The sequence below is a fragment of the Haliotis rubra genome, unplaced genomic scaffold (genome assembly GCF_003918875.1).
Source record: "Haliotis rubra isolate DU_JTF1 unplaced genomic scaffold, ASM391887v1 Scf1386, whole genome shotgun sequence".
In the NCBI taxonomy this organism is placed as follows: Eukaryota; Metazoa; Mollusca; class Gastropoda; order Lepetellida; family Haliotidae; genus Haliotis; species Haliotis rubra.
This window is the reverse complement of record NW_025765321.1, coordinates 114,426-139,788: the sequence shown is the minus strand read 5'-3', so window position 1 is coordinate 139,788 and position 25,363 is coordinate 114,426. Positions and strand designations below refer to the sequence as shown.

The 25,363-nt window shown below is 37.6% G+C and overlaps 1 protein-coding gene across 1 annotated transcript; it reads right to left on the bottom strand.

The window, feature by feature from the left end:
- Positions 1 to 15,237: 15,237 nt before the first annotated feature.
- LOC124268500 lies at positions 15,238 to 16,472 on the bottom strand. Its single transcript, XM_046703480.1, has 3 exons — positions 16,257 to 16,472; positions 15,972 to 16,084; positions 15,238 to 15,715 (listed from the first exon to the last, which is right to left on the bottom strand). Exons 1-3 carry the CDS (start codon positions 16,395 to 16,397, stop codon positions 15,667 to 15,669), a joined length of 303 nt encoding a protein of 100 aa, XP_046559436.1. The 5' UTR covers positions 16,398 to 16,472; the 3' UTR covers positions 15,238 to 15,666.
- Between the last annotated feature and the right edge of the window lie 8,891 nt (positions 16,473 to 25,363).

Genomic DNA, 25,363 nt, shown 5'->3' with positions numbered 1-25,363 from the left:
TGTCTCACAGTCCCGGAACCACATTAATTTCCCTACTGCCAAGCCCTCTCTATAGTGCTAAAGCCCTAAATGAAGCAAGTCTAGATTTCCTCAGGTTTAGGACCTTTTTTCCTTCAACCGAACAAATTACCGTGTATGCCGGGTGCACTGTCGTACACTGCTTGGGTGGTGTTGTGCAAACCATCAGGCAGAATAAATCATTTATATCCCACCCCATGGAAAAAAACATGAATCCACGGCAGTCAGTGAACCGTGAAGCAGTGGTTCAAATCGACTAGTCAGTACCATGTTAGTGAAATATATGACTAAATTTCAGTTTGTTTTGATGCTATATTTACATGAAGAGAGATTTAAGATATGTTTGCCTAAGGTTATGTATTTATACGGTTTTATAAAAATCTTTCTATGATGTATATTTTGACCCTCTAGATAACAGTGTCTCATAAGCCTGTTAAGGCTGGATGTATGTAAAACATTATGTGTTTATTTTTTATGTATTTTATATCTTGTTTACATACATGGGGCACTTTAATAAGCTATGTATATCTGTCTGTCTTTAAACATTCCTTAAGATACATTCTGTGTACTATTGTGATGCGGGGTATACGGGGATTTTTGCGTCCCGTTTTATCCACCTGGCCGAAGGCGTCAGTGACAGTTTGCTACTACTTATGATAGGAATTAATTTGACGTTTTTGTGTATCCAGTTCTTGTGTATTCTGTTATATTATATATGTACTGGTGAGGTATTAATAAAAGCAATGTTTTGCTTGTTTACCAAACCAGATTCTCTGAGAATATAAATATGTTTAAACCATATGTTCACAATTGAAATACAATATGAACATGCACACAATAGCAAAATTGAAAGGCACATCTTGCCAAACAAGGTTTTAAAGAGCATATACGCATAAATGTGCACGTCTTGAGAAATGTGAAAGTTCCTATTCCTATCTCAGTAAACAGGGTTGTTCAATCACACACATATACACACCAATTTAGCATAACAAATAAGTTAATGCACGAAAGAGAACTTAACACCATTTCGACACCTTATAAAACAATCAATTCGAGATTTCCTTAGAATGTGCGATATTTGGCTTTTTAAAAAACACACCCTCACCACCACCTGTACATCTCACACCTAGCCCAGTGTGATCAATGGATTGTATATATGAAAAGCAAAATACACTTGAAAGTCGTGGCTGTTTAACTCTAATTCACAAGACCAACGGATGGGACACAGCGACTTTTTCGGCGCAAATTGTCGCAGGCGCTTTGCGGAAATTACGTAACTGAATGCGGAGATACACTAAACGTCATCGTTCCGCTCCGTGACCTCGTCATTGCGAGTTACACTGAAATACAACTGAGGTGAAACTCAGAATGATGAAATTGGAAATGAGGAAGAAACCAGCTAAATCAACATGTGGATGACAACACAATAACTTGAAAATCTCTTATGAATTCGTATGACAATGCAATATCTGTTGAGACTATCATAATTTGAACAACGGGGAGAGTTATATGGATATACAACTTCTTTATTATAATGTAAGCGGCGTTTCGGCGGTGTACCCCCAGCAGGCAGCAGTGGGTAACCTGGGATTAGAGGACACACATAAATGAGCGTGCAGGGCAGGTTGTTCCGTGTGTAATATAGTCCAGGGTATTTTGGCTGCCCATAAAATTGACGCTGTGACTTCATTCATTCATTTATTTCAACATACATATTATCATCATCATCAATCTCATCAACAGTATTATGAAATACAACCATTAGGTAATATTAGCACTACCATCATGATGCAAACATACATTATTACAAAATATCACATTATACACAATATCACAAGCATACATCATTATTCATAGTTCCACAATGTGATCCACACCGTAAGCAAGTGGAGTCTCGACACCATCTTTCAGCAGTCTATCCTCGCGGTCTAGCCATTCTTCAAGCTGGCGATATTTGTTCTTCTTAGGTCTCACACAACCACCACCCCGCAACTGCATCAATGCTATTTCTGTGTAGTTCTGTTGTGACCATATCAAATTGATATATCAACGAGATAAGTGATGTGTTCAGTTTAAACATAACATCAATCATTAATTTAATCACTCACTCGTATTAGTGTCAGTTCAGGTGAACTGTGTTCACGAGCTCAGCTCAGTGGTAAGGTGGACTGTGTTCACCAGCTCAGGGGTAACTACAAAGTGTATCACCTGTTGTTTCAAGAGATTAGCATGGTTCAGTGACCTGAAACCTTTGAACAATATCTGCTGGCAAACTGGGGACACCCCGTTTCGGCGTAGCTGCTAAAACCGTTATCAAGCAAGTGATGTCTACTGGGTAGTCCCGTAAGTTAAGGGAATAGGGAATAGGACACTAGCTTTCTACCAAATGTAAAATGTGTTAACTCAGCTCACTCAGGAAACGAAATAAGACACGTGTACCAGAATGTGAGTGAATTTGCCAGTTATGGCAAATGCACAATTAGACTTCAAAGTTTTCCCTACATTTCGTGGTGGGAGATACCTTTGTGTAAATGGTTATATGTTCATAGTGAAAAAGAGGTAAAGGGGAGATTGCATGCAGAAAGACTGCATACAGATCAACACTCTCAACTGTCTTAACGACATACTTTCTAAAATACCAAGAGACCACAACCACGGACCTGTACATAACGAAGTCAAGGTAAATCATTTCGGTTGTAGCAAAAATATTGACAAGTTCTAAAAAGATAAAAAGGCAAAAGCAAACTCAATCTTGAATATATTGTGTATTCCTCATTGCCTAATGTAAAGACTACATATTAATACTATGGATATTTTAATGCATAGTTTAAACATGTTTTCTTCAAGTAATCATGGCGGGATTGGCAAACAAGCATAAACATGCATGTCAATGCCGCTCCATAACAATAATACAATTACATAGATAGTGATGGACACTGTGTGCAAATCATAATGGAAATCCACAAGGGCAATATTAAAAATATTGCATGTAACTTACTCTCTGGTGTCCTCCGATCAGTTAGACGTCCCATTTGTCAGACACGTTAATCAACAAAGTTATGGTTGGTTGCACTCAGGTACACTGCACTGTTACCTTTATTGGGTAATTGATTGATCCAAAGTTATGTGCATAAGAATATATTAAGCGATATAATTAATAGGGCTGTAATGTATTGCAATTATTCCGAAAGCAATTGATCGATGGTAGAAATGAAAAACTATCGATGCATCGATAATATGTGTGACTATCGATAGTTTAGTGATGGTTATTTATTCTTATTAAATATTTGTGTTGTTTTGATTGTTTAGGTGCAAACTTACAGCTTCATTGAGTATATGTTTACTCGATCTTGGTTTCAAGTCTCTTGTCAGTTATTCATAGGGGGAGCAGAGGAAGCCCAACAGCCCGTCGTATCCACCTCTGGGAGTAACACAATTAATTACATGGGAAATCTATAATCCTGTTTTGATCAAAGTGAACATTATGAACACAAAGTGGGAGAAGCCATGCTCCTGATTTGATCAAAGTGAGCATTATGAACACAAACTGTGAAAAGCCGAAGTCAATAATCATTAGTATTTTGATCAAAGTATTTATGTACAAAAAGTAACAAACTCATAATTAGTCTTAAAATATACCACTAACCACTAATATGAAAACATCTCGTTAGTCTATGGGATAGGTATATTACGTCAGTGGGTAAAACTAGGTTGTAATCACAGTCACGCCTGATTGATCCAAAGTTGTCTGATAATTGGCGTGTCTGACAAATGGGATGTCTAACTTATGAGAGCAAAAACATACATGGAATAAATTTGTAGGTGTTTAAGGCAGCGAACAGGCAATTGGAGACCCCCTTCTTCATCTCGGTTAAATGTGTGTTAAGCAATAATAAATCCTACATAAAAACCCCCAACTTGCTTATGTATACAGGATGTACAGGAGGACTGCAACAGTCACAATGGATTGACATGAGAGTGACGATGAGAGCTATCGGGGTAGGTTTGTATGTTGAGGGACAATATCTTCTTATAAGTTTTCATTACTATCAATGCATCCCATTCCATTAATTAATGTCCAGCTCGTTAAACAACACAATAAAATTACAATTATTATAATAGACTCACTCAGCGGGCCCCATCCGTTAAAACACCAAAATAACCAATCTAAACAAATAAATGAAATACTAAAAAGTACCAAGAATCTGCACGCCTCAGGTAAAAAGGTACAGTGCAAAAGTGGCAGAACCGGCAAAATAGTGCCAATCTTACTCTGCTCAATAAATCAGAATGGTCTCAGTGTTAGCATTGCCATATTGTGTGTAGTTTGCATGTTTATTTATGTGGAATTGCTTCATTTTTCTATTTAAATAGGGGTTTGGGAGCGTGGGGGGTACTCCCTAAACCTCGGGCGAAAAAAAGCCGTGACGGGCAAACGGGAATTACCAAAAAAATGATCACAAAATATTAAAACGAAACGTGCGAACCTGGGTATGTACACCTCGCAAGTGTGGGGTTGCCCACCATAGAATTTATTTAACAATGAATACTATGACGACATACCGAGTGTCAGGTAGAATAAAAACACAGTTTTGATGCTTTTTTCCGTTGTGAGAAGGTTTGACAAGGTCCTTAGCTCCTGAGTGGTGACGTGTGACATCCTGGGCAGGAAGTGACAGTGTATTGATTTATTTCCTTAATTACCCAGTTGGGGCTCCCTAATTGACCTTTATTTGTTCTGAAGCAGCATAGACTATTTATTTTATTTGGAAGTGGTTATTGGCGAATGTCAATCTTAATGACAAGACATATTTCAATACAGTTAAAGCTCTCACAAAGCTGTTTATGTTACAAGAATTACGAATGAAAAGTGATATTTCATATTCAACAATTTCTTAATTATGACTGTTCCGACGTGTATGTTTTGATATTATCTGTGCGTACACGCATACCATTGACGAGCCACATTTCCAATTGCACTGAGTTATTTCGCATGTTGTACGTTAACAAATTAATAAGTAAGCTGTGATTTCTGTTCTGTTTCATGAATCACTGTATCATTGAAGCAGTATGTCAGATACATTTTCCAACACAAGGTAGTACCTTTGTGTTGTTCTGTGAAGCCATACACGTCGTCATATGAGCGAAATATTCTCAAGCACGACGTTAAACCCAATTTCACCTCACCTGTGAAGCCATATCACATAAAAATGATAGAACTCTGGATCATTCGCAGATTGTTGCGAAGTGGCATTTTTGACAATATTTTCAGTCATCACTCGATCCTGCACTGGGTCACCAGTGTTATGCCCTTGGTGGTAAAAAACGATGCCTTTTCATTGCTTCTGTATTCTCAAATCATCTACTATACAATATCACGTCATACTGTAGTTAGATAACTTGTTCCATGGCATTACTTCTAATGTTTTAAGTGCCTAGTGACTACATATGATGATGATTATGAGTTTAACGTCGGCTTCTGGCTGTAGCAATGTCGCCAACGGGGTAGATGGGAGCTAGAGTAATAATTAATATGTTTATAATAAGGGATAAACCACCATACCCCAAAAATGTAAATGATGGGGTGTTAAGTTAAGTGAATTTTGAATGAAAACGGCCTGAAACATGATAATAAATAAAAAGCTGTGAAGGGAAAAGAAAAAATAATGTAGTTTGATGTAATTAGATGAGAAGAACTAACTTAGAGCAATATTTAAAAATCTCGTCCATGGGCGAAAAATATGTTGGCCCACTTACTTTTTACTCAAAATAGTTTTACTCAAAATACATGTTTTTCCATGTTTTGGAGGTTGTAAATGAATGAGTGTATACTTATGGGTATCATGAAACAAAAAATCAACTCATTTTGACTTAATTCGACTAATTTAGAGCGATATTAAAAAATCTCACACATCAGCGAAAAATATGTTGGCCCATGGGAATGAGAATATTTACTTTTACTCAAAATACATGTTTTTCCATGTTTTGGACTGACTGAGTTTGGTTTTACGCCGCTTTTAGCCATATTCCAGCAACATCACGGCTGGGGACACCAGAAATGGGCTTCACACATAGTAACCATGTGGGGATTCGAACCCGGGTCTTCGGCGTGACGAGCCAACGCTTTAACCATTAGGCTACCCCACCGCCCCTCCATGTTTCGGAGGTTGTAAATGAATGAATGTATGTTTATAAGCATCATGACACAAATTTCAACTCATTTTGACGTAATTCGACTAATTTAGAGCGATGTTAAAGAATCTGCATTATTTACTGTAACATGGATTAGCTAATAGTGCATTGCCGGGAGACCCACATTCACACGATCACTCAACCATACCCATTGCCGGTTGAGCCAAACCATTTTCAACACTTGTTTTCTTAAAAAATGGCTTTCCCGGGCTATAACTATCAGCACACCCCAATCCGACCGTCTCTTATTAATTACCTGTCATGAGCTATCAGTTGTATTGAAAGCTCTCGCCTATTGTTTCATTACTTATCGCCTATTGTTTCACGGATTGGTATGTAGTCACTCCAAATTCACCATGTGTGCGTGACTATCCTCTCCGACGTCCGCGCCCACCTCTCAACCTAGCAATCTCGATCCACTTTCTGCTCACTATCAAGACATCTATAACTTCACCTCTCTCTCCATCCACCTGTCTTCGCAGAGGTCCGCGCGCCTCTCTATTCCTTTATTATTTCACACCAACTCTACCTCCCAAAAACTACTGTCTCCTCCGAGGTCCGCGCGCCTCCAGCCACCACCGACCCCCGCCACCTCTCAAGCACCAACCATAACAAACTCCACGGTCAAGGCCGCCCATAGCTCCTCAGTCAAGGCCACTCAACCAAGCTTACTACTACCTCTCAATTACTACACTCGCTCAGCCTGCCTTGCCCCCTTCAATGCTCCCATACCACCCCAACACCCTACCAACACCGTAAATATAAACAATACATAACCTTTTCCGATTCTCTTTCGTGTCTTCAGGCTATTACAAATCTTTCTTGTAAACATCCACTTTTATTAGAAATTATTGAATTGTATAATGACCTTGCTACTGGCCAATGCGACATCGTCTTTTGTTGGTTACCCAGCCACGTTGGCATTTCTGGGAATACAATGGCCGATCTTGCTGCTAAGGCAGCACTCAACAAACCTGTGACACCACTTCTGATCCCATACTCTGATTACAAAGCTGCTATTAGATCTTATATCCGAGATCTGATGCAGAAGAAGTGGGACACCCAAGTAGGTATCAATAAATTACATGCAATAAAACCAACTATCGGTTACACCTACTTGGGTTGTCAGTCCAGATTTAAAGAGGTCATCATACGACGATGTCGTATTGGCCACACACGATATACTCATGAGTACCTATTAAAAGGTAAGGATCCTCCATTTTGTATCCCTTGTGATGAAAGAATCACGATCAAGCATGTTCTGCTTGACTGTGTTGAATATTCCATCACAAGGGATAAGTATTTCAATGTCAAAACATTGAAGGATCTTTTTTATACTGTTAGTTCTCATTTAATAGTTGAATTTTTAAAAGAATTAGACTTGTTGACTGATCTGTAAATAGCTAAATATTTTATTATTGGTAGTTTAGATTAGAAACTGAGATTGTTAGTGGCTGTACCCTCAAAGGGGATTGAAGTAGCGTAAAAATATTGTCGTCCTGAGAGGGTACGTAAGCCCCAAAACTTTCAAAGTCAAATATATATTATCACATTTTAAACGTAGTATTTTTGTTATTTTAACTGTTGGCTTAATTTTCCTGCAATCGCCAGCCGCTGAAGGGATGGTGTAAATCCAGCTAGGATCCATGCAGGTAGCAAAAGTAATGTAAGTCCCCATGGTTCCTAGTATGGTGATCTACCTTTAGTTGTTGGCGATCTATAGCCCATTTTTACATTGTATTGTCTTCTTTCATTGGAATGTTTTAGCTTTGTTCGCTAGTTTTATATTCATATCTGTGATTATCTAGTATTTTTACTGTCCTTCATCGGCAGGTTTTTATAATATCTATATTCCATTTCAATGTCAAATGTTCTCGTCACGATATGGCTGAAATATTGCCGATGTGACGTTAAATAATAACTCACTCACTCACCCACACCCAACCCCCGTTTAACCCCTTTTTCTTTCTTTACCCATTATTTAATTATAAACAGCTTAACCAAAACAAACTCCCACTATGCTATACAATTCTCTTTATAAGTTGAATTTGCATTTTTGATGATTTGTTTCGGTAAGTCCATACCGAAAGGTATCAGAATCTGCAAAGTTGTGTTTTACGTTGCATGTGACCTTTAAGAAAACAAGTGTTGAAAATGGTTTGGCTCGACCGGCAATGGGTATGGTTGAGTGATCGTGTGAATGTGGGTCTCCCGGCAATGCACTATTAGCTAATCCATGTTACAGTAAATAATGCAGATTTTTTAACATCGCTCTAAATTAGTCGAATTATGTCAAAATGAGTTGAAATTTGTGTCATGATGCTTATAAACATACATTTATTCATTTACAACCTCCAAAACATGGAAAAACATGTATTTTGAGTAAAAGTAAATATTCTCTCCCATGGGCCAACATATTTTTCGCCCATGGACGAGATTTTTAATATTGCTCTAAGTTAGTTCTTCTCATCTAATTACATCAAACTACATTATTTTTTCTTTTCCCTTCACAGCTTTTTATTTATTATCATGTTTCTGGCCGATTTCATTCAATATTCACTTAACTTAACACCCCATCATTTACATTTTTGGGGTATGGTGGTTTATCCCTTATTATAAACATATTATTTATTACTTTAGCTCCCATCTACCCCGTTGGCGACATTGGCTACAGCCAGAAGCCGACGTTAAACTCATAATTATCATCATATGTAGTCACTAGGCACTTAAAACATTAGAAGTAATGCCATGGAACACAAGTTATCTAACTACAGTATGACGTGATATTGTATAGTAGATGATTTGAGAATACAGAAGCAATGAAAAGGCATCGTTTTTTACCACCAAGGGCATAACACTGGTGACCCAGTGCAGGATCGAGTGATGACTGAAAATATTGTCAAAAATGCCACTTCGCAACAATCTGCGAATGATCCAGAGTTCTATCATTTTTATGTGATATGGCTTCACAGGTGAGGTGAAATTGGGTTTAACGTCGTGCTTGAGAATATTTCGCTCATATGACGACGTGTATGACTTCACAGAACAACACAAAGGTACTACCTTGTGCTGGAAACTGTATCTGACATACTGCTTCAGTGATACAGTGATTCATGAAACAGAACAGAAATCACAGCAAGATAAGCATCAGTACAGTAGCTTATTTATTAATTTGTTAACGTACAACATGCGAAATAACTCAGTGCAATTGGAAATGTGGCTCGTCAATGGTATGCGTGTACGCACAGATAATATCAAAACATACACGTCGGAACAGTCATAATTAAGAAATTGTTGAATATGAAATATTACTTTTCATTTGTAATTCTTGTAAAATGAACAGCTTTGTGAGAGCTTTAACTGTATTGAAATATGTCTTGTCATTAAGATTGACATTCGCCAATAACCACTTCCAAATAAAATAAATAGTCTATGCTGCTTCAGAACAAATAAAGGTCAATTAGGGAGCCCCAACTGGGTAATTAAGGAAAGAAGTGAATACACTGTCACTTCCTGCCCAGGATGTCACACGTCACCACTCAGGAGCTAAGGGCCTTGTCAAACCTTCTCACAACGGGGAAAAAAGCATCAAAACTGTGTTTTTACTCTACCTGATACTCGGTATGTCGTCATAGTATTCATTGTTTAATAAATTCTATGGTGGGCAACCCCATACTTGCGAGGTGTACATACCCAGGTTCGCACGTTTCGTTTTAATATTTTGTGATCATGTTTTTGGTAATTCCCGTTTGCCCGTCACGGCTTTTCTTCGCCCGAGGTTTTAGGGAGTACCCCCAGGTCCCCCAAACCCCTATTTAAATAGAAAAATGAAGCAATTCCACATAAATAAACATGCAAACTACACACAATATGGCAATGCTAACACTGAGACCATTCTGATTTATTGAGCAGAGTAAGATTGGCACTATTTTGCCGGTTCTGCCACTTTTGCACTGTACCTTTTTACCTGAGGCGTGCAGATTCTTGGTACTTTTTAGTATTTCATTTATTTGTTTAGATTGGTTATATTGGTGTTTTAACGGATGGGGCCCGCTGAGTGAGTCTATTATAATAATTGTATTTTCATTGTGTTGTTTAACGAGCTGGACATTAATGGGATGCATTGATAGTAATGAAACTTATAAGAAGATATTGTACCTCAACATACAAACCTACCCCTATAGCTCTCTCGAATTCATAAGAGATTTTCAAGTTATTGTGTTGTCATCCACATGTTGATTTAGCTGGTTTCTTCCTCATTTCTAATTTCATCATTCTGAGTTTCACCTCAGTTGAGTATTTCAGTGTAGCTCGCAATGACGAGGTCACGGAGCGGAACGGTGACGTTTAGTGTATCTCCGCATTCAGTTACGTAATTTCCGCAAAGCGCCTGCGACAATTTGCGCCGAAAAGGTCGCTGTGTCCCATCCGTTGGTCTTGTGTATTAGAGTTAAACAGCCACGACTTTCAAGTGTATTTTGCTTTTTCATATATACAATCCATTGATCACACTGGGCTAGGTGTGAGATGTACAGGTGCTTGGGAGGGTGTGTTTTTTAAAAAGCCAAATATCGCACATTCTAAGGAAATCTCGAATTGATTGTTTCATAAGTTGTCGAAATTGTGTTAAGTTCTCTTTCGTGCATTAACTTATTTGTCATGCTAAATTGGTGTGTATATGTGTGTGATTGAACAACCCTGTTTACTGAGGGGATGGCCTAAAAGTCGGGCCGGGCCGGGCCAAGGCGGGCCAAATCTATTATTGGCTAATAAACCAATTAACGAAAACCATGCCTACAATTAATCAATGCGACATTCACTCGGGATAATAATGATCAATCGGAAGCCACAAACGCGTACCATAATAACTTTATTACGAGTAAATCGGCTAAAACCCAGGGAAACCAGAAGCCTGTGAACTGGCTGACCGAGGTTACGTCTAAAAGTGGAATCGTTAAACGAAACGGGATTTAAAACGTATAAATACTTCAGGCAATTCATATACAGATTTCCGTCGGCCCGAAAATGTTTAAACATCTATATCCAATCACATACCACCCCATAAATTCACTATTCATCGTATTTAAAGCATGACCACGTTTAAATCATACGATCTCTTCCCCACACTCTTAACATTATCTCGGCCACAATTTTCCGCCCGGCATGGCTCGAGCCGATAAAAGCAACTTAAACGTAACGCACGTATCTTGAATTGTGTTTAAATCCATAGACTGGTATTATATCTACCTGAATATCGCTTTGTAATGTTATCAAATGCAACATGTAAAGAAAACTGCTCCGTTAAAGTGAAGCCCTTTTCTCTCCCCAAACACGACATAGCCTCAATCAAAAGTGTTTAGTCGCTGTTCAGCTCGGCTTGGCCCGTGCTGTCAAAAACACCTTAAACCTCACACATATATCCTGATTTGTGTTTAAATCCATAGATTAGTGTTATATCTACCTAAATATCACTTCACAGAGTCTCAAAGCGTTGTATTTGAAGCAAACACGTTGCTGAAAGTGAAGCCCTATTTTCTATACATTCTCAACAAAGACACAGTATCACAAGCTTTCGGTCCGACTTGGCCCGGGCGCTCAAACGCACCTTATACCTCACACATGTATCTTGAAATGTGTTTAAATCCATAGACTGGTATTATATCTACCTGAATATCGCTTTGTAATGTTATCAAATGCAACATGTAAAGAAAACTGCTCCGTTAAAGTGAAGCCCTTTTCTCTCCCCAAACACGACATAGCCTCAATCAAAAGTGTTTAGTCGCTGTTCAGCTCGGCTTGGCCCGTGCTGTCAAAAACACCTTGAACCTCCCACATATATCCTGATTTGTGTTTAAATCCATAGATTAGTGTTATATATACCTAAATATCACTTCACAAAGTCTCAAAGCGTTGTATTTGAAGCAAACACGTTGCTTAAAATGCAGCCCTATTTTCTATACATTCTCAACAAAGACACAGTATCACAAGCTTTCGGTCCGGCTTGGCCCGGGCTCTCAAACGCACCTTATACCTCACACATGTATCTTGAAATGTGTTTAAATCCACAGATTAGTATTATATCTATCTAAATATCACTTTGTAATGTTATCAAATGCAACATGTGAAGATAACTGGTTCGTTAAAGTTAGCCATTTTCTCTGTCCATTCACAATATAGTCTCAATCAAAAGTGTTTAGTCTCTGTTCAGCCCGGCTTGGTCCGTGCTGTCAAAAACAACTTAAAACCTCACACATGTATCTTGAAATGTATTTATATCCATAGATTAGTATTATATCTACCTACATATCACTTCACAGAGTCTCAAAGCGTAGTATTTGAAGCAAACACCTTGCTCAAAATGAAGCTATCTTTTCTACATATTCTCAACAAACAGTATCACAAGCGTTCGGTACGCCTTGGCCCGGTCTCTCAAAAACAACTTAAACCCCACACGTGTATTCTGATTTGTGTTTAAATCCATAGATTAGTATTATATCTACCTAAATATCAATGTGTGATGTTACAAAATGCCACATGTAAAGATAACTGGTTCGTTAAAGTGAAGCCCTTTTCTCTCTCCATTCACAATATAGTCTCAATCAAAAGTGTTTAGTCTCTGTTCAGCTCGGCTTGGCCCGTGCTGTCAAAAACTACTTAAACCTCACACATGTATCCTGATGTGTGTTTAAATCCGTAGATTAGTGTTATATCTACCTAAATATCACTTCACAGAGGCTCAAAGCGTAGTATTTGAAGCAAACACCTTGCTCAAAGTGAAGCCCTATTTTCTATACATTCTCAACAAAGACACAGTATCACAAGCTTACGGTCCGGCTTGGCCCGGGCTCTCAAACGCACCTTATACCTCACAGATGTATCTTGAAATGTGTTTCAATCCATAGATTAGTATTATATCTACCTAAATATTACTTTGTAATGTTATCAAATGCAAAATGTAAAGAAAACTGGTTCGTTAAAGTGAAGCCCTTTTCTCTCTCCATTCTCAACATAGCCTCAATCAAATGTGTTTAGTCTCTGTTCAGACCAACTTGGCCCGTGCTGTCAAAAACAAACTAAACCTCACACATGTATCTTGAAATGTGTTTATATCCATAGATTAGTGTTATATCTACCCTCAATATCACTTCATGGAGTCTCAAAGCATAGTATTTGAAGCAAACACCTTGCTCAAAATGAAGCTGTCTTTTCTACATATTCTCAACAAAGACACAGTATCACAAGCTTTCGGTCCGGCTTGGCTCGGGCTCTCAAACGCATCTTATACCTCACAGATGTATCTTGAAATGTGTTTCAATCCATAGATTAGTATTATATCTATCTAAATATTACTTTGTAATGTTATCAAATGCAAAATGTAAAGATAACTGGTTCGTTAAAGTGAAGCCCTTTTCTCTCTCCATTCATAACATAGCCTCAATCAAAAGTGTTTAGTCTCTGTTCAGCCCGACTTGGCCCGTGCTGTCAAAAACAAACTAAACCTCACACATGTATCTTGAAATGTGTTTATATCCATAGATCAGTGTTATATCTACCTACACACGTCTTTATAGAGTCTCAAAGCGTAGTATTTGAAGCAAACACGTTGCTTAAAGTGAAGCCCTAATTTCTATACATTCTGAACAACCACATAGTATAACATGCTTTCGGTCCGGCTTGGTCCGGGCTCTCAAAAACACCTTAAACCTCACACATGTATCCTGATTTGTGTTTAATTTCATAGATAGTATTATATCTACTTAATTATCACTGTGTGATGTTACAAAATGCCACATGTAAAGAAACCTGCTCTGTTAAAGCGAAGCCCTTTTCTCTCCCCAAACACAACATAGCCTCAATCAAAAGTGTTAAGTCGCTGTTCAGCCCGACTTGGTCCGGGCTGTCAGAAACAGCTTAAACCTCGCCCATGTATTTTGAAATGTGTTTATATCCATAGATTAGTGTTAGATCTACCTAAATATCACTTCACAGAGTCTCAAAGCGTAGTATGTGAAGCAAAAACGTTGCTTAAAGTGAAGCCCTAATTTCTATACATTCTCAACAACCACATAGTATAACATGCTTTCGGTCCGGCTTGGCCCGGGCTCTCAAAAACACCTTAAACCTCACACATGTATCCTGATTTGTGTTTAATTCCATAGATTAGTATTATATCTACCTAATTATCACTGTGTGATGTTACAAAATGCCACATGTAAAGAAACCTGATCCGTTAAAGTGAAGCCCTTTTCTCTCTCCATTCACAACATAGCCTCAATCAAAAGTGTTTAGTCTCTGTTCAGCCCGACTTGGCCCGTGCTGTCAAAAACAAACTAAACCTCACACATGTATCTTGAAATGTGTTTATATCCATAGATTAGTGTTATATCTACCTACACACGTCTTTATAGAGTCTCAAAGCGTAGTATTTGAAGCAAACACGTTGCTTAAAGTGAAGCCCTAATTTCTATACATTCTCAACAACCACATAGTATAACATGCTTTCGGTCCGGCTTGGCCCGGGCTCTCAAAAACACCTTAAACCTCACACATGTATCCTGATTTGTGTTTATATCCATAGATTAGTATTATATCTACCTAAATATCACTGTGTGATGTTACAAAATGCCACATGTAAAGAAAACTGCTCCGTTAAAGCGAAGCCCCTTTCTCTCCCCAAACACAACATAGCCTCAATCAAAAGTGTTAAGTCGCTGTTCGGCCCGACTTGGTCCGGGCTGTCAGAAACAGCTTAAACCTCACACATGTATTTTGAAATGTGTTTATATCCATAGATTAGTGTTAGATCTACCTAAATATCACTTCACAGAGTCTCAAAGCGTAGTATGTGAAGCAAAAACGTTGCTGAAAGTGAAGCTCTTTTCTACATATTCTCACCAAAGACACTGTATCATTAGCGTTCAGTCCGGTTGGCCCGGACTCTCAAAACACCTTAAACCCCACACATGCATCCTGGAATTGTGTTTAATTCCATAGATTAAATACAGCAAACGGGTGACAGCCGAAACAACACAACACAGTATTATCATTGATGCCTTTTGGCTGTTACCATTTGTCCGAAAACAGAGCAGAAATTTAAATACACATCTGTACTGAAAGCAAGTACACGGTAAATGAAGGTTGTGCATCAAACCGGAGACTTGGCCTTATGGCACTTTAATATAGTAAGTATTTGATGAAAGCAAACAATAATCCCTATCTGAATAACATACCACCGAAAGAGCACAGATAATATCTGAAGCCAGCTGCTTCTGTCCTGCTGGTCTCAGGTGAAGCCCATCGCAGGCAATGAACTCCTGCCTTACTCCCCCGGAAGACATGAAGTTAGGGTGGCCGACATAGGTCAATCCATTCTCACCACAAAAGTGTTTCACTTTCTCGTTGAGGGTGTAAGCCTTCTCGTTGAGGGAATCCTGATTTCCACGGCCTTGTCGCCATCTATTCCGGTATCTTGGGGTGACACCGGAAAGGAGTACGTACCACAGCTCTGTGTAACATAGCATACAAAACATTATGTGCATCCACCAGATATTTTGCCCACCCGCTGAAATCTGAAAAATGGAATTTATCTAAACAATCTGTAGTCGGACACTGCCTTGGACGTTTGACCTCATTTTGCAACCGCTCGTATAAGTAAATGTCAGATTAAAAGAAGTTGTTATCCATAAAAACGTAACATGTATTCAAATGTCAGATTGAGCTTGACAGGTTTTTAAACGGGTGCATAAAATTAGATGACATACCGTGGGTTCTGCTTCCTTATAATTTCAACCAGTTTCGCGAAGTTGTCCAAGACCTGCCCAGGCGTCCTAGGCATGTACGCCAGGTCGTTGATCCCAACGTGGACGATGATGAACTGGAAACAATGTTGAAGTAAAACTCACTTCAGAAATGACTCGATTTGGGCGGTCAAAACATAAGATACGCTTTTTAGCATCCGATATCCACAATGATGGGTATATTATGACTACGCGCGTAAAATAATCCTCATTCTGTGCACAATCCGACATTCTTCAACTGTTTCCTACCTTAAAGTTCTCAATGTCCCACAAGAGATCGGGAATGTCAGCCACCTTGGCTCCGGACAGAGACCTTGTCACGATCCCTTCTTTCTGCGTATAACGTCCAACATACTTCAGTAACGAGTCGCCAACAAGTAATGCAGACATTTTCAGATCAGATGATTTGAATATAGGCTGCTACTGCCCAGCTCGGCCAGTTTTATATGGATGCATTTGGAGAAAGCTAGGCGAGACACTGTGGATTTAATGAAAACATACTTCTCCCATTGCTCTCTCTAATACTTCTATTGTCTGTATGCGTGTTCAGGAAAACAGGATTATCTGAAACGCTTGAAGTTCACAACATCAGGAAACGGCATCACCGAGTAACCTTTGGCAAAGCTCTCATAGTGAAAACAATTTTCTCCCGAGCCTGAGCTGGGCAACACAGTGTCATTGCCGTGGATGTGTTTTCATACTTTCGTATGTTCAAATTATATAACCATAACATCTCATACGGCAAGTCATTTTAGCTGATACCTTCTGATATTTATTAAATTACTGATATCATGAATAGCTTCAGCCGGCTATCTATATCTGTACTAGTATGAAATGATGTTTATACTGTGGAAACTGTACGGAGAACATCCTGTATTCTGAAACCACTAAAAAAAACCCCACCTCTTTCAAGCATTTCATGTCATATAATTGGGTATAATATCTTCTGATATTTATGAAGTTACTTATATGTGTAAATCATATCACGAATAGCTTCAGCCTGCCATCTGTATCGGTACTAGTATTCATTAATGTTTATACTCTGGAACATAACACGAGTGGAAGCATAAATAAATATATATAATAGAACAAATGTCTCATTTTTAGCATTTCTAATTTAGTCAGTGATTACATGCCCCTCTGTGATAAACGTTATGAAGAAACGGTGGAGTAATAATCAATAACACTGAAGGCCCCGAACGGTAATTAAGGGCAACAATGGAGTATGTTAATTGAATCACAACACCTAGCTGATTGCAATTAGTCAAGGGGCAATTAAACAAGCTGGATACAGGTGTAATTAACAGGTGTATTAATTTCATTAGCCCGCACAGAGCCAGATTGAACACTGGGCTTCACTTTAAGCAACGTGTTAGATTCAAATACATGTACAAAGCTTTGAGCCTCAATAAAGAGGTATTTAGGTAGATATAATACCAGTCTATGGATTTAAACACATTTCAAGATACATCTGTAAGGTTTAAGGTGCGTTGAGCGCCCGGGCCAAGCCGGACCGAAGGCTTGTGAAACTGTGTCTTTGTTGAGAATGTATAGAAATTAGGGCTTCACTTTAAGCAACGTGTTTGCTTCAAATACAACGCTTTGAGACTCTATAAAGACGTTTTTAGGTAGATATAATACAAATCTATGGATATAAACACAAATCAGGATACATGTGTGAGGTTTAAGGTGTTTTTGAGAGCCCGGGCCAAGCCGGACCGAAAGCATGTTATACTATGTGGTTGTTGAGAATGTAAAGAAATTAGGGCTTCACTTTAAGCAACGTGTTTGCTTCAAATACTACACTTTGAGACTCTGTAAAGACGTTTGTAGGTAGATATAACACTAATCTATGGATATAAACACATTTCAAGATACATGTGTGAGGTTTAGTTTGTTTTTGACAGAACGGGCCAAGTCGGGCTGAACAGAGACTAAACACTTTTGATTGAGGCTATGTTGTGAATGGAGAGAGAAAAGGGCTTCGCTTTAACGGAGCAGTTTTCTTTACATGTGGCATTTTGTAACATCACACAGTGATAATTAGGTAGATATAATACTAATCTATGGAATTAAACACAAATCAAAATACATGTGTGAGGTTTAAGGTGTTTTTGAAAGCCCGAGCCAAGGCTGACCGAACGCTTGTGATACAGTGTCTTTGTTGAGAATATGTAGAAAAGAGAGCTTCACTTTCAGCAACGTTTTTGCTTCACATACTACGCTTTGAGACTCTGTAAAGTGGTATGTAGGTACATATATTACTAATCTATGGATATAAACACATTTCAAAATAGACGTGTGAGGTTTAGGTTGTTTTTGACAGCACGGGCCAAGTCGGGCCGAACAGAGACTAAACACTTTTGATTGCGGATTTTGTTTCTCCGGGGACCTTTTTCCCTAAATTGTTAGGAATGGAGAGAAAAAGGGCTTCACTTTTACTTTTACTTTTGATGAAGTGGTATTTAGGTAGATATAATACCATTTTGTGTTTCATGTGTATTAGTAAATATAAGCATATGCATACGCGCTGGCTATCTGATTTGGACTGGTATTGTTTACAATGAAAACACATAAGAATTTTTGTGTTTGTGAATGCATTCTTTGTTTGATCCTTAATAACATATAACAAAATGTTGTGATTTCAAATATTTCTTTTAATATACATAATCATGTCATATTTGCCCATTGACACTCGCCGATATCCACGTCTCTTTAACATAAACATCCTGTGCTCATTCAGCATGAGACAATAAAGGTTAATTAGGGAACCCCAATATCTTAATTAAGGAAAGAAAAGCAGTCAAAACACTGTCACTTCCTGCCCAGGATGTCACACGCTAAGAGAAGTAAGCAACCTTCCCTCATAGACATATCAAGGAAAACACATAACAACAAGACGGTGTCTCGGTATGTAGTCATTGTTGTTGTGTGTTTTTTTTCACCATTAACTATATATTTTCAATCAAACTATGCATTTGTGAAGGCAGGAAAAGTATCGACCTAAATGTGCAGGTTTCGTTTTAATATTCTGCAATCCATTTTTAGTATTACCCGGTGGCCCGGCCTGGCCCGACTTTTCTTGGCCCGACTTTTAGGCCATCCCTTTACTGAGATAGGAATAGGAACTTTCACATTTCTCAAGACGTGCACATTTATGCGTATATGCTCTTTAAAACCTTGTTTGGCAAGATGTGCCTCTCAGTTTTGCTGTTGTGTGCATGTTCATATTGTATTCCAATTTTTAACATATGGTTTAAACATATTTATATTCTCAGTGAATCTGGTTTGGTAAACAAGCAGAACATTGCTTTTATTAATACCTCACCAGTACATATATAATATAACAGAATACAGACAGACAGACAGACAGACATTTTATTTCAGTAATGAAGGCCCTTGGCCCATAATACAACATAGTGCAATTATAAAGAATACATACATGCTGGATATAGGATGACGATTGGAGTACAGGGTCAATTGATAGTAGTAGTGGATTTATGTCTTAGTTTTAATACGGTGGAGAGGAATGTAGTTAATGATTTTAGATAATTTATGTCGTTGCGAGTAATTAAACGCACAAAAGATTCAATTGTTGGAGGGTGGGTCTGGTGGGTTGTGAAACATTTATTTCTTATTTCAGAATATTTACCACAGATGAGTAGAACACGGAACTCATCTTCAACATAGTTTAAACCAACAGAGTTGCAGTAAAGGCAGAGACGTTGATCATAGGGTGTATTTGTGTGGCGGCAGGTTTCCACTGCTAATCTAAAGTTGTTACAGCGGAACATAGCCATAACTTTCCTTTGATATGTGAGGAGGTCACATGACAAGTAGTGTTCGACATTAAGTAAAGATTTAAATTGTGAATAATATTTACATTTAGATGAAGAGAGGAACGCCAATTTTGAAGGAAGCAGTCATAAAATCGCTGCTTGAAGATGGATATAAATGTTTTAATGCAGCAAATTTCTTGTGAGATCCATACAAACCCAAAACAATACTGAAAAAGGATTTGTCTTATATGTGAAGCCCAAGTAGATTTATTATTATCATCGAGAGATTTGAGAATTTGGTAGGCCCGATAAGGAAGTCTATGATGTTGTAGCTGCAACAGTCTGCAGCAGTACATTATTGATCTAGAGGTATAGTGGTATTGCAGTGAGAGTCTGCCACACTCTCCAAGCACCATGCTATTGTTGGTATACTTGCTGACTTTGAGAAAAATCTTACAGAACTTAAAATGTACAGTTTCAATATGTCTGCAATAAGTGGTTCCCCAAATCTCTGATCCATAACACAGAATAGGTGTAATCATGGAGTCAAATATCTTAAAAATGTCCTTGTGATTAATACATCCAAAATGTTTCTGGTAATTATAGATGGAGAATATAGCTTTGCTTGCTTGAGCTGCTAAACAGGATTTGGCTTTAGTCCATGACAATTTAGGGGTGAACACAAACCCAAGATATCTGTACATATTCACAACTTCTATTTGTTCACCATTTAAAAACCATTTCTCATAAGAACGGAGAGGACCACCATTTCTAAAAACAATAATTTTTGTTTTGTTCAGATTAACTTTCATTCCTGCATCTGCACAGAATTTTTCAACAATATTAATCTTCTTTTGGAGCTGTAAAGCAGTGTCTGATACAGTTGATACATCATCGGCAAATAATAGCGAAAATATATCAGGAATATGAGTTGATATGAATACACCTCTTCCACCATCTTCTTCCAGCATTTGAGCAAGTTTGTTTATGAATATAATAAAAATCTGCGGACTCAGAGTGCATCCTTGGCCGGCACCAATATTACATTTGAAATAGGGTGATAACCCCGAATCAGTTCTTACACAAGCGCACAGTGTAGAATACATGTTGATAATAAATTTAAGGAATTTTCCCTTACCCCCTTTTCTATCAAACTCATAAAAAGTAATTTATGGTTAATAGAATCAAATGCCTTGGAAAAGTCAATAAAAAGGTAATAGAACCTTCCATTTTGCTTTGACAGATATTTAGTGACTATAGCTTGACGGGTGAAGATATGGTCTGTTGTTGAATAATCATGTCTGAATCCAGCTTGTGCCTCTGAAATTGTATCATTATTGTCACACCATTGTTTCAGTCTATTATCAGCAATTGAGGCTAGAACTTTGCATAAGCAGTTGATCAATGAAATTCCTCTATAATTGTTTGGATATTTTTTATCACCAGATTTATGCAAAGGGCATATGATGCTTTCCCCCAAACATTTTGGAAAAATTGAACTATCATACAGTTTGTTAAAGAGTTTAGTTAATGTAGGTGATATGCAATTCTTAGTAGCTTTAAAGAACTCTGCGACTAATCCATCCGGTCCTGGTGATTTATTATTTTAAATATTTTTCAAGCTTAGACATACCTCCTCTTCCGAAAAAGGATCATTTAACACAGCTAAATGTTCATCCTCTATATCAGTGTCAGTATCCACTTTGCTCCACGCATCTTCAATATTATCATCAATGGAAACACAGTTTAAAAGTTCATTAAAATGCTTAAACCATTTATCTACAGATATGCCCGGTGTAGCTGAAAGATTCATTTTACAAGATTTTAACACTTTCCAAAATTGTTTTGGATCATTCCTTGATTCACTGAGTCTTTTTCTTTGACTTTGAAAATAATTTTCTTTCTTTAAGTGAAATGTGAGTTTAAAATGCCTTTTATAATATATGTAGGTATCAATACTACCTCCAACAGCCCTATGAGATCTCAGGGCTGAGTATTTCTTGTGCTTCAACTCCTCCAACTCATTATCCCACCAAGGTGGCTGATGTATATTCATTGAACCAGTACCTGGGTTTCTATAAGTTTTCTTTAACTGATCTGCTGCTCTTTGATAAAGATATGTTATAGATTCCACACTCTGTTCAACATTTGCCTCTATCTGCTTAAAAATATCATCACAATATTCTAAAAATAACTCCTGGAAATGAAGCATAAATATATTACTAGTATCCTCTGACCAGTAATATAACAGAATACACAAGAACTGGATACACAAAAACGTCAAATTAATTCCTATCATAAGTAGTAGCAAACTGTCACTGACGCCTTCGGCCAGGTGGATAAAACGGGACGCAAAAATCCCCGTATACCCCGCATCACAATAGTACACAGAATGTATCTTAAGGAATGTTTAAAGACAGACAGATAGACAAAGTTTATTAAAGTGTCCCATGTATGTAAACAAGATATAAAATACATATAAAATAAACACATAATGTTTTACATACATCCAGCCTTAACAGGCTTATGAGACACTGTTATCTAGAGGGTCAAAATATACATCATAGAAAGATTTTTATAAAACCATATAAATACATATACCTTAGGCAAAAATATCTTAAATCTCTCTTCATGTAAATATAGCATCAAAACAAGCTGAAACTCAGTCATATATTTCACTAACATGGTACTGACTAGTCGATTTGAACCACTGCTTCACGGTTCACTGACTGCCGTGGATTCATGTTTTTTCCATGGGGTGGGATATAAATGATTTATTCTGCCTGATGGTTTGCACAACACCACCTAAGCAGTGTACGACCGTACACCCGCATACACGGCAATTTGTTCGGTTGTAGGAAAAAAGGTAATAGGAAAAGTCATGGGAAAAAGTCATAGATTTGGGTAAAAAAGTCCTAAACTCAAAAAGGTCAGTAATGATAATGTATTTATTTAACAAGTCATAACTATATTACCATCAACAGCACCACCACATTTGAACCTAACTTATAAAATTAATGTAATCATTCAAGTAAAATACATGACATCAGAAAATATCATCATAACCCTTTCATCTGCAACAGCACTACATCAGTCAGTTGTCCCAGCATATTTTATTTAACCGAATGTTCCAGCCAATGCCGTGAAGAGTTTGAGTCACAGTCTTACGGCCAGCGTGTCTTATATTAGCTGCTAGAAGGGAGCGATATGAGTAAAAGCATTAACTGATAATCCCATGAGTTCATTAATCGGTGTGATATCGTCAAGCTCAAAGCTAGTTAAACAAACAATCATTTGACTTGTGACTTTTAATCCCACAATCCGTTAAGAACTAAACAAATAACAATCTGTTCATTTCTCCTGTTTTGATAAGATCCAATTGCTTACAGCGTCACACTAAAGGAATAATTAACTTAAAAGTGAAATAGTATAAACAAAGTACAGGACGTTTTTATAACAGTTGTTGTTGAATTAGTTTTTTACAAATAACTGGAGAACATTTTTTTTATTATTGACGATAAAAGTGAAACATATAAAATATAGTTTAAACAAGGTAAATAACTGGAGAACATGATGTTTTATAACAGTTATTTTTTGGGACATGGAGATCACTTCTCCACGCGCTCACAGGACGTCCAGTTCAACCTCCCAAAGCAGTTTTATGAAATTACAATAGAATTGCAGAAGCCTAAGGAGCAATTTATGAACGATCTGCAATTGTTATCACAAGATTTTAAACCATCGGTTTTTAGTTTACAAGAGACATACCTTAAAAGTACAGATATATTTGAATTGAATTGGTACAATTCATTCCATTCATGCTCACATCCAACCATTGACACCAACGGACTTAGCAAGTTTTACTATCAGATCATCAGTGTCTTCTGACTCGGGGATGCCGTTTCCTGCTGTCGGAGGTCGAGTTTCTACTCAAGCGCCTCAATGGCTCCACTCAGGTGTCATCGGTTCCCAATTGCGCAGATCGATGCTCATGCTGTGGATCACTGGATTGTCTGGTCCAGACTCGATTATTTACAGACCGCCGCCATATAGCTGGAATATTGCTGAGTGCGGCGTAAAACTAAACTCACTCACTCACCACTCAGGTGTTAAGATTAGTTACACTCTTGTTTATTTCATCGTACTTACCACTCATGTATCATAGGTTTCATAATGTTCGTAATTGTTGTAGCCAGAACTGTGAGAACTACGTTGGAACATACAGATGTGTTTGTTAAGCATGGCGTCAGAATCGTCAGTACTCACTCTGGGTGTATCACTCATTGTGGAGCTAGTCCGGGTTACAAACATGTTTTAGAATCTGGTGACGTGAAAACGTCCTGGCGATGTCGTTTTGAAATTTGATGGCGTCTTTTTTTCATTATGTATTAGTTTGATTAATAATTGTCACAAAGAGAGCACATGTCACATGGGAGAGGGAATATCGATGATTTCCAACACCCTTGCACAATCCATTCTAGTCGTTAAAATGCTCAGTAATCCGCCGTTAGTTTTACATTAGATCATTGGTGGCACACATTAATGCTCTATCATAATTTAGAATTTTTTATCACGAGGACCTTTTCCATCATCATCAAACTTGATTTTTTTCACACCATGGACGAACTGTCGTAGGAACGTCCGCATGCCTTGATGTCTCATGAGAAATAATCGAAAAATGTGTATTGTTCATACTATCATCTCTAACCACATCTTTTCATATCATCTTTAGTCATTCATATATATCATCTTTAATCATTCATGTCATCTTTAATCATTCATTTATATCATCTTTTAACCTATCTTATCATCTTTAATCATATCTCATATCATTTCAGGTGGCCTACGAAGCTGCTGCCAAGAATGCCGTCAGCAACAACTTCCCAACTATCCTATGGAAGGGTTGTCTCTTCCATTATACGCAATGAATTTGGAGGAACTGTCTATAATTTACATCTCTGTAATTAATTAATTTATTTTATGAAAACTGTATTTCTATGGGGTTTTTAATGTATTTAGTGCTTTTATCCTTGTGTGTGATCTTGTAAAAAGAAACTTTCTATGAGAAATAATAGACATTCAATGTATATACATGTAAATTGTTTGTTATAAATAATGATCATGGATGAAAAATGTGTTGTGTATTTTAAGGGGTGTACATAATGGTTCGTGGGAGTATTTCATTCATTTATCGGTTGACAATTTAGTATCAGCCATGTGCTTAAAATCACACAGAACCTTTATTGTTCTCCAGAGGCAGTGGACTTGAAAATCTTTGCATGGTCCACTGTTTGTTGTTTTTTCACAGTTGTCGTCTTCCAGAGTATAAACAGTTTCTCCTTCCTGCATGGTGTCATGTCCGTTGTCTAGATTACCTCATCACAAGGCAACAATGTTTCAGTGTTAATAGTCTTAAGGATCTTTTGAATATCGTTAATTATCATTTTTGATCGAATTTGTAAAGGAAAGAGAACTGATTGATAAATTTTGATTGTTATGTTTTGTAGATAGATGCATTTTTAGTATTGGTGGTTTTAATTAGGAACTGAGATCGTGAGTGAGAATGTACATACTAGT

Coding starts and splice junctions, on each gene's coding strand:
- LOC124268500 (XM_046703480.1), bottom strand. CDS start 16,397: ATGTCTGCATTACTTGTTGGCGACTCGTTACTGAAGTATGTTGGACGT. Junction 16,085..16,256: donor GGGACATTGAGAACTTTAAG/GTAGGAAACAGT, acceptor CATTGTTTCCAG/TTCATCATCGTCCACGTTGG. Junction 15,716..15,971: donor ATAAGGAAGCAGAACCCACG/GTATGTCATCTA, acceptor TATGTTACACAG/AGCTGTGGTACGTACTCCTT.